Source organism: Cebidichthys violaceus, unplaced genomic scaffold, assembly GCF_023349555.1.
Source record: "Cebidichthys violaceus isolate CVI_PGR_0920_01 unplaced genomic scaffold, fCebVio1.0.p SCAF_41, whole genome shotgun sequence".
In the NCBI taxonomy this organism is placed as follows: domain Eukaryota; kingdom Metazoa; phylum Chordata; class Actinopteri; order Perciformes; family Stichaeidae; genus Cebidichthys; species Cebidichthys violaceus.
Window position 1 is genome coordinate 759,298 of NW_027176606.1, and position 9,008 is coordinate 768,305.

The 9,008-nt window shown below is 48.3% G+C and overlaps 1 protein-coding gene across 1 annotated transcript; it reads right to left on the minus strand.

The window, feature by feature from the left end:
- Positions 1-738: 738 nt before the first annotated feature.
- Positions 739-8,443, minus strand: si:dkey-185m8.2 (trichohyalin). Its single transcript, XM_068728334.1, has 3 exons — positions 8,356-8,443; positions 7,247-8,071; positions 739-6,690 (listed from the first exon to the last, which is right to left on the minus strand). The coding sequence occupies exons 1-3, from the start codon at positions 8,402-8,404 to the stop codon at positions 1,451-1,453; spliced, it is 6,114 nt and encodes a 2,037-aa protein (XP_068584435.1). The 5' UTR covers positions 8,405-8,443; the 3' UTR covers positions 739-1,450.
- Between the last annotated feature and the right edge of the window lie 565 nt (positions 8,444-9,008).

Consider the following 9,008-nt stretch of genomic DNA (forward strand, 5'->3'; position numbering starts at 1 on the left):
ATGAGCTATGCGAAGTCTAAGGATTTAGAAATGAAAACGGGCGTCGCCTAATACATTTTGTGTTGGATATGTTTAAAACATTATGCTAAAATGTACGAAAATTATGTCTGCGTCAACTGCAATTTGACAACTTTTTTTCTTTTTTTTTTCCCCCCCTTCTTAATTTCTCCCCAGACGCTTTGAAAACAGTCACACCCTGCAGGGATAATCAAAGAAGCAGGGGATCCATCTTGACACAACACCTTCTCATCTCGCCTCTAAAGGCAGCTCGCATTGAAAGGACAGATTAAAAAAACATTGCTGCCATGTTAGATACAGACCAGCACTCACACTCCATAATTATTAGCCTGATGATTGCACACGAGTGTTTTCGGCTGTTGCATCTGGCCCCGCGGATGATGGAAGTTGTTGTATGTATCCACCCGCATTTTTCCCCGGCTGTCAAAAATTGCATTCTGAGAAAGCCGTACTCCTCTCATCAAGAGTCATAATTTACTTGTCAAAGCAGGGGTCCTCTCAGCGTGCGGGAGGCTCCCCGGGGTTATAATTGCGAGACGGTTTGGTTCTCCTGAAATGCCTCCAGTCAGGATGGAGCGCGGGACCGCTAGTCAGGCTTTGTGTACGCTTTCCTTTTAAAAGTAGCCATTTACACAGAAAATTGTAAAACGCGGTTAAACCCCCCCACCGCCACCACCACCACCACCACCACCAACACTTGACTAGCTTCACTATACTTTCACCATCAACTCCTTGTCATCATTGACTTTCAACTACTGTGGTGCTCAGAGAGTCGTCTCTACGCCGACACGAGGTCCCCATCTTGTGGAAAGAGGATGGAAGTCTTTTTTTCCCCGAGTTCAGGTCAGCTGAGGTCCGCTGCAGATATCAGGCTGGGTTTTGCAGCTCATGCAGAATTTTGTATGATTTTTTTTTTTTTTAAAGCATTGAATAAGTGATTTATATGAATCATTCAGAAAGCAGGATATTAAATTCAGTTATTCTAATGTACTGTACGCAAGTACTATTTTTAAGTACTTGGAGTATTTCCATTTTCTGTTGCTTTATACTTCTACTCTACTACGTTTCAGAGGGAATTATTGTACTTTTCACTCTACTACATTCATTTGACAACTGGTTACTTTTCAGATTAAGATTACACATAAAAAAAACACATGATGCGCCTAAACATTTCAACAAAAAAAAGTGAAAATTAGAAAAAAATACAGATACAGATTTGTGTTGCAGAAATGTTCTCTTCTGCTCCATTAATCATCTAAAAACCAGATTTACTCGAACAACTCTCCTTAAATCAAAACATTTTCTTTGTGATATTTGTAGTTTGACAGACTGTAAATAAAGAATCGGAGTACTTCTTGCACCACATTTTTTAATTTATTCAAATATATTCACACAAACAAAATTAGACACTATTCTTGCATGATAAAATTCATCACAGTTCTCCGCTGTTCAAAGCCACCACATCCTCCATCTTTTCTAACAACCCCTCGATCGAAGCGTCGCTTCTCTTGTTGCTCAGCACATGGTACCGGCCCCCGCATCGCTCCACCAGCCCCGTCAGCTCCCCGTTCCTCAGGACGTGCTGCTCGGCGCGCTCCCCTAACGTCTCCCCCCACGTGAACAGCACCAGCGTGCGCCGCCAAACGCCTTCCCCGAGCAAGCCCACGTGCTCCTCCGCTGCTCTCCTGTACCTCCGCGTGCAGGTCAGGAAGGCCGGCATGAGCAGGAGGACCACGTGTGGTCCCGGGCGACACCAGGAGACGCTGTCCAGGACGCTTGTCCTCTGCGCCGCGTCGGTCGGGTCCGGTCCGTCTCGCCACCTCAGGCCCAGCGGTTCCGCGACGGCTAGTCGGCGTCCGGCGACCTGACCTCTCCAGGGCCTGAACGTAGACGCGTCCGGTTCTGACGCCTCCCCGCACAGGAGGGTGACTCCGGCGGGGCAGCGGGACGACCAGGACTCCCCTAACACCACCACCCTCAAGTCCGACCCAGGAAGGTTTGAGCTTCTGTGACCCTGACTTGCTGATAAAAAGGTGAAATCTTGAATGACTTCTCTGGCCTTTTGCCTCCTCGTCCCTCCTCCTCCCCCTCTCCTCCCTTCCTTTCCCTCAGCCGTCTCTATCTCCTTTAGTGTTTCAAGGTGACAGTTATTTCTCTCTGCAGCTGACGATGCCGTTTCCATCCTCTGATCCTCCCTTTCCTTGTCTCCTCTGTCTGACTCTCTTCCTCTTCCCGTTTCCCTCCTCTCGCTGACCTCCCGGTACATTAAGGCCAAGTCGTGCTCTGAGCTCTCGACTGCAGCCGTCTGATGGAAGGGATCCCTCTCGTCGTCTCCCACATTGTCGTCGACCTCACGCCGTCCATTCTCCAAACCCCCCCTCTCTCTTTTGTGCAACCCTTCCTCCCGTTCTTTGAGATCCCGTTCCCACTTGCCCAGTTTCCTCAGCGACACCTTTAGGTTTCTCTCCTTGTTGTGAAGCTCTTCCTTCAGCAGAGCCAGGTCCCTCCCCATCTCATCCAGCTGCTGCGTCGTGGAGTTCACGCGCTCGTTCTGCATCTGCAACTCTGACTTCCAGCTGAGCAGCTCCTGCTCTTCACTTCTTAAGTAGTGCTCCCTGTCTTTCAGCTCCTTCCCGTGGTCTTTCAGCCCTCTCACCTTCTCCTGAAGATCCTGCCCGTGATAATTCAGTTCTTTCTGTCGGCCCTCCAGAGCTCCGAGCAAGCTCTCTAGCTCCCTTTCCCTTTTCTCTATATGTTGTGCTCTCATGCTCACTTCTTGCTCGTATTTGTCCGTTTCCTCCTGCTCTTTTTGTTGCCTTTCTAGACTTGCTTCCCATTTGCCGAGTTCCTCTTCCTTATTTTCTAACTTAACCTCTTTTTCAACCAGCTCTGTCTCTCTGGCATCAAGTTCATGTCCTCTTCTGCTCAGAAGCTGCTCCCTTTCTCCTATTTTGTTTTCTCTTTTCAAGAATTCCTCATCCTTTGCTGTGAGCTCACTTTGTTTCTGGAAACACTCTCTCATTTCATTGAACTGCCTTTCTGCCTCACCCTGCCCCTCTCTCATCCTCTCTATCTCTACTTGCAGTTTGTTATTTTCCTCCTTTAATCCCTCGACCTCCACGTCTCTCTCTTTAAGAATACCTTGCGCCTGCTCTTCATACCCCCTGAGATGTTTCCTAACTTCTTCTTCTCCCTCCCTCTTCAGCTCCTCGCACTTTACTTCGAGGCGTTCCGTCTCCTTTCTCATCTTCTCGTTTTGCTCCTGCAGCTCCTCGACTCTCCTCCGGCTTTCCTCATATTTGTCCGAGGCTTCCTCCGAGCGACTTGTCGCGCGATCCCTCTCCTTCGCGACGGATTCCGCGCTCTCGTTGCTTCTCGCGATCTCCCTTTCGTACTCCCGGATCATGCTCGTCATCTCCTTCTCCATCTTGTCCGTGAGCTCCTTCAGCTCGGACTTCGTCTGCTCGATTATCAGCCTCAGCTGGATGACCTCTCTCTCGTTTTCTCCGTCTCTGAGCCTCAGCTCTTCTTCTTTCTCCTGAAGTTTTTCCATCATTTCCGCATCTTTTTTCCTCTCCTGCTCTGTGTGATGCTGCTTCATCTCCATGATGCTGGACGTCAGCTCTTCAACTTCTTTTAAGTAGTTTGCACATGTCTTTTTTGCCTCATCAATCTCACCGTCTCTGTCCAGAAGAAGACATTGTGCTTGTGTTATTTCCTTTGTGTTCTTGTCAATGATCTCTAACAGTCGGTTTAACTCGTCTTCTCCCGTCTCGTCCTTCTTCCTCTGCTCTTCCCTCCATCTTCTCTCCCTGGAGTCGGCCTGCTGTTTGACACTTTCAATCTCGCTTTCCTTTTCTTTCAGTTTTCTCTCCGCGTCGTTTAAAAGCTCGAGCTTCATCTCCTCCATCTCTCGTTCTCTGTCCTGCAGTCGCTGCTCCGCCTCTTTCTTTTGATTCAGAATAATTTCTCCTCTCTCTTCGTCTTTCCTCTGCAGGATTTCGTCGATGTCCTTTATATGCTGATTCAAGTTTTCTACCACTCGTTTGTGTTGTTTGAGTTTTTGCTCCATCTGTTTCTTGTGATTTAAATGATCTCTTTCTCTTTCCTCCTCTGTCTGCCGCAATTGTTGCTTGAGTTCTTTTGAATGTGCTTTCATCACTTCTGTTTCTCTCTCCCTCTCCTCCAGTCTTTGCTCCACGTCTTGCTTGAAATTTAAATGATCTATTTCTTTCTCTTCCTTTTGTTGCAGCTTCTCCTTCATTCCTCTCACGTTCAGTTTCATCTCCTCTGTTTCTTTTTCCTTTTCCTCCAGTCTGTGCTCCATCTCTTTCTTGAGATTCATAACCAGCCTTTCCTTTTCCTGGTCGCTCTCTTGCATTAGTTCTTTCATTTCATTCATGTGCCGACATTTTAACTCCTCTATTCTCTCTTCTGTTTGGGCTGCGTGCTTTTGCTCCAACTCTCTTCTCTCTCTTTCTCTTTCCTGCAATTGTTTCTCAATTTCTTCTGCAAACTGTTGTTTCAGCTCTTGAATCTCTCCTTGTCTTTCTTGCTCCATGTCCCTTATTTTATCAGCGGACTGTTGTTGGGCCCTTTCCACAGCTTCCTCCTTCTCTTTCACTGTTCTATCTATTTCCTCCTGGTGCACAGCACTCCTCGTCTCCATTACTTCTTCCGTTTCTTTCATTTTTCTTGCCATTTCTTCCTGATGCTGCAGTTTTAACACTTCTAGCTCTTTTTCTCTCTCTTGCATCTTCTGTGCCATGTCTTTTTTGTAATCGAGATGAATCCTTTCCTTCTCCTTTTCATTTTCCAGCGTTTGGACGAGATACCTTTGCTCTAACTCTGCTATCTCTCTCTTTTTTGCCTGCTTTTGTTCCTCTGTTTCTTTTTCAAACTGCTCTTTCAGCTCAGCAATCTCTCTGAGTTGTTCTTGTTGTGTGTCCTGTATTTCATTGTGATGCTGTTGTTTGACTCTTTCTATATCTTCTTTATTGTCTTTCAACCTCTGATCAATTTCTTCTTGATGTCGAACTTTCATTGTCTCCACCATTTTTCCGATTTCACAGATTCTTCTGGCCGTCTCTTCCTGATGTTGCAGTTTTATGCCTTTTATCTCCGTCTCGTGCATTTGTCTCTCCATCTCTTTATGATGTTGTAACTTCATTTCTTCAACTTTCCTCTGCATATCTTTTTCATATTGCTTTGCGTTGTCGAGAGTTATCTGCTTTTCCTCTGATGCCTTCTCTCTCATTTCTTCTCTCTCTTTATCTTTTTCAAGTAGTTTTATTTCCATCTCTCGTTTTAGTTTTTCTTCCATCTCTGCCATCTTCCTGTTTTTTTCTTCTTCTTTTCTCTCGAGAATATCATCGTGGCGTCTTTTCGTCTCGTCCATTTCTGTTTTTAAACAAGCAACTTTTTCCATCCACTCTGCTTTCTCTTTTCCCTGCAACTCTATGTTTTCTTCCAATTTCTTAACCTCACTCATCCACTCTTGTTTCTTCGCTTTAATGGTGTCTTCCCTCTGTTTTCTCTCGTGTTCATTTTCTACGACGGCACGTTCAAGGTCGAGCAGCTTCAGTTGCTGCTCGTCAATTCTTTCCGTCAGTTCCTCGATCTCTCTCTCTTTTCGCTCCAGGTTGAGCGTCGCCTTGTGCGTTTCTCCTCGTCTCTGGTTTAGCGCCGCGCCGATTCTCTCATTTTCTATGCTCAGATCCTGAATTTCTCTCTCCTTATCCTCGGTCAGCCATCGCATCCTCTCCTCTAGCTCCCCGATATCATTCTTCCTTTCGCCCATCCTCCTCTCCTCCTCCTCCTCTTCCCTTTGAACGTCGGCCTTCCCGGGTGACTTCACCTTTTTCTTCCTGTCAAAAAACCACCTGATTCTTTTCATCTCCCTGTCTCGCATATTTTTCAACTCGTCCTCCTGACGAAGCATTTTGTCTCCCATGTCCTTCAGGCGCTGGTTGAACTTCTCGTTCCTGTGCCGGCTCAGATCCCTGACCTCCTGCACCAGGCCGGAGAAAGCCTCGCACCTGTTCATCGCTGCCGTCTTTTCCACCTTCTGCAGGAGCTCCGTCACCTCGCCGGAGCCTCCGTTTCCCCTTCCTCCTCCGTCTGCGCTGCTGATGACGTGGTACCGGCCCCTGCACTTGTCCAGCAGCCACTGGAGGTCCCTGCCCCCGCCCTGGACGTGCCGCTCGATGTCCACCCCCTCTCGAAGCTGATCCCCGTGGGTGAACAGCAGTATCGTGTGTCTCCACACACCATCTCCGAGGAGCTCCAGATGTTCCCTCACGTGCGCGGCCCGCACCAGTGTGTCCACCCTCAGGGTCAGCAGGAGGGCGTGGGGCCCCGGAGGACACAAGGCCACGCTGCTGACTATCTCCCTCTTGACCCTCTCGGGCGTGGCACCCGCTACGCCTCCCTCCCAGCCCGGAGTGTCCACCACCGTCACCAGCCGCATGCCCACCTCCGCTTGCTGACGGACGCACTCCTCCGTCACCGCCCCGGCCTGGAAGAAGACCATTTCGCCCAGGATGGTGTTTCCCGCAGAGCTCTTTCCTGTCTCACGCTCGCCCAGGAGAACCAGTCTGACCTCCGGTAGACGTCGGGGAGCCCTGGAGAACGACTGGTGGGCGTCTAACTCGGAGCCCTGGAGACCCTCGCCTGGAAGGGAGAAAGGTACAGATTCGTGAGGAAACATGTTTTGTGTTTGCTCATACAAATTAAATATGAAAGAAGTTTGGCAGCTCGGGGCCAGAAAAACATGAAAACAAGCCAACAGACACACAGCCGCTACTAGCTTCTTGGCTTTATAAGTTGTATTTGCTAATGTGTTGGCAAACAAGTTACCTACACATTACTTTCGGACCTAATATTCATTGCAAACTGATGAATTCTGGTCCAATAGTCACTCTACTTTTAGCATTTGTTCTCCACCAACTCCTGAGGGAAATATCTGTCTGTTTAGCTGCTAACAGCTGCCTGCTGGAAATGACCCTGAACCCAAACTATGAATTAAACCTTAAATACCTTAAAACTCGTTATAGAGCTGAGAGTTGGATGGTAATTATTTCTCGGTTTGACACATTTCACACCCAGTCATTTGATCCACAAATAAAACTTATTAGTGATTTATATTGTTTCAATAAGAATACATTCAGCAGGTTTTTAGTGTCTGCGATGTGATCTTGTGTATTTAAGAGGACTTTTAAAAACTCACTCGTTAGGGCAGCTTTGATGGTCCCTCTCTGCATCTGCGCCTCCATCTGCCTCTGTTTCTTCCTCCTCTCCCTCGCTCTCCTCTTCCCGTCTGCCTCCAGACCCGCCAGCGCCGCATTCTCCATCTCTAAATGTCCGCTTCCGTCCTTCTTGCCCTCCACCATCTCCTCCAGCTTCCTCATCAGCTCTGCGACCTGCGTCCCATCTCCTTTGCTCCAGTTGTTCACGACGTGGTATCTGTTCCCGCACTTCTGGAGGAGTCTCTGGAGTCCCGGGCCGCTCGTCAAGATGCGCTGCTCCATGGACACCAGGCCCAGCTCGTCCCCCCTGGTGAACAGCAGCATGGTGTGCTCCCAGACTCCTTTCCCCAGCGGCTCCAGGTGCTCCTCGATCTCACTGATGTAGTCCTCCGTTATTGAGGAGCAGGATCGCACCACCAGGAGCACGGCGTGGGGTCCGGAAGGGCAAAGCGTCACACTCCGTAAAGTCTCTCTCCTCACCCAGTTGGGGGTGCTGTTGAGCGGGTAGTACCACTCCCAACCCGGCGTGTCCACCACCGTGACTCTCCTCCCCGCCACATCGGCTCGCCGTTTCACGCACTCCTCCGTGGGCTTGCCGCTCTCGAAGCCTCCCGCTGGCCCCAGGATGGTGTTGCCTGCAGCGCTCTTCCCGGCTCCTTTCCTGCCCAGGAGGACCAGCCTGAGCTCCGGGAGAGCCGGGGGGACGCCGCGCGAGTCGGGGGGGAGCTGCGAGTCCATGGCGGCCTGCTGACTCTCATCTGTGATGAAAGGGAGAAGCACTTCCTCTGTGCACCGTACCGGATAAGCTGAGTGACACAAAGCACAGAAGTGTGACATTGATCAGTCATCTAGTCTCTGCTTTACACTTCAAACTGCACTTTAAACCACATTTTCACTCTTTGACTTCAACCATAATGAGATTGTGTACTTGCAAATGAATCTTATTCAACCATCATAAAATACATAAACATTAAACTGCATTTGCTGTCAGAAAGTATATATTTGTATTATTCACTTCACACACTATCACACAAGCTTATTTAAACATTATAATACTGAAGCAGACAAAGAGTGTAAGAGCTCCACTCACCACCATTCGTGACGATGACTGGACCGCAGTTCTCATCTGTCCTGTCCATCACCACTACGTTTGCGCTCTTCCTCTTGTCCTTCCTCTTCCTCTTTTCACAGGAAGCGTTTATTCACCGTCATTGTGTGAAAGAAAACGCGAACACCCTCGTAGCGAGTTGATAAAGATACCGACTGAACTCAGAAACTGGAAGACTTGTCGTGTCACGTGAACAACATGTGGTTTTGTAACGCGCTCTCGTTCAAGACGACAGGAAGTCAAACAACGGCTTCTCTGACACATTGGAGTGCGCATGCTGGCATGACGCGCACCGATGCACAGGTGCACACAGTTGAAGAAGATGAATTTGTGTATATGCACATAGAGAACATGTGTATGCATGCTGAGGAACACATGCAGGCTTCACAATGAGAGCTGCAGAGCTCATTACCGTGAGACGCTGCTCTGTTGTAAATGTGTGGCACTTCTGTTTCCTTTACCCTGCAGAGTGAGGCGGAGCTCACTCTGCCTCGAATTAGGAAAAATTTATGTGAAGGACAAGAGTGAGCAAACAAGTTACTCAATACAAAGTGAGAATTATGAAATTTATGAAAGATTGTTTTTATCAAATCTTTAGTTTCAACATGCAGAACTACTTTTTTTTTTGTCACAAA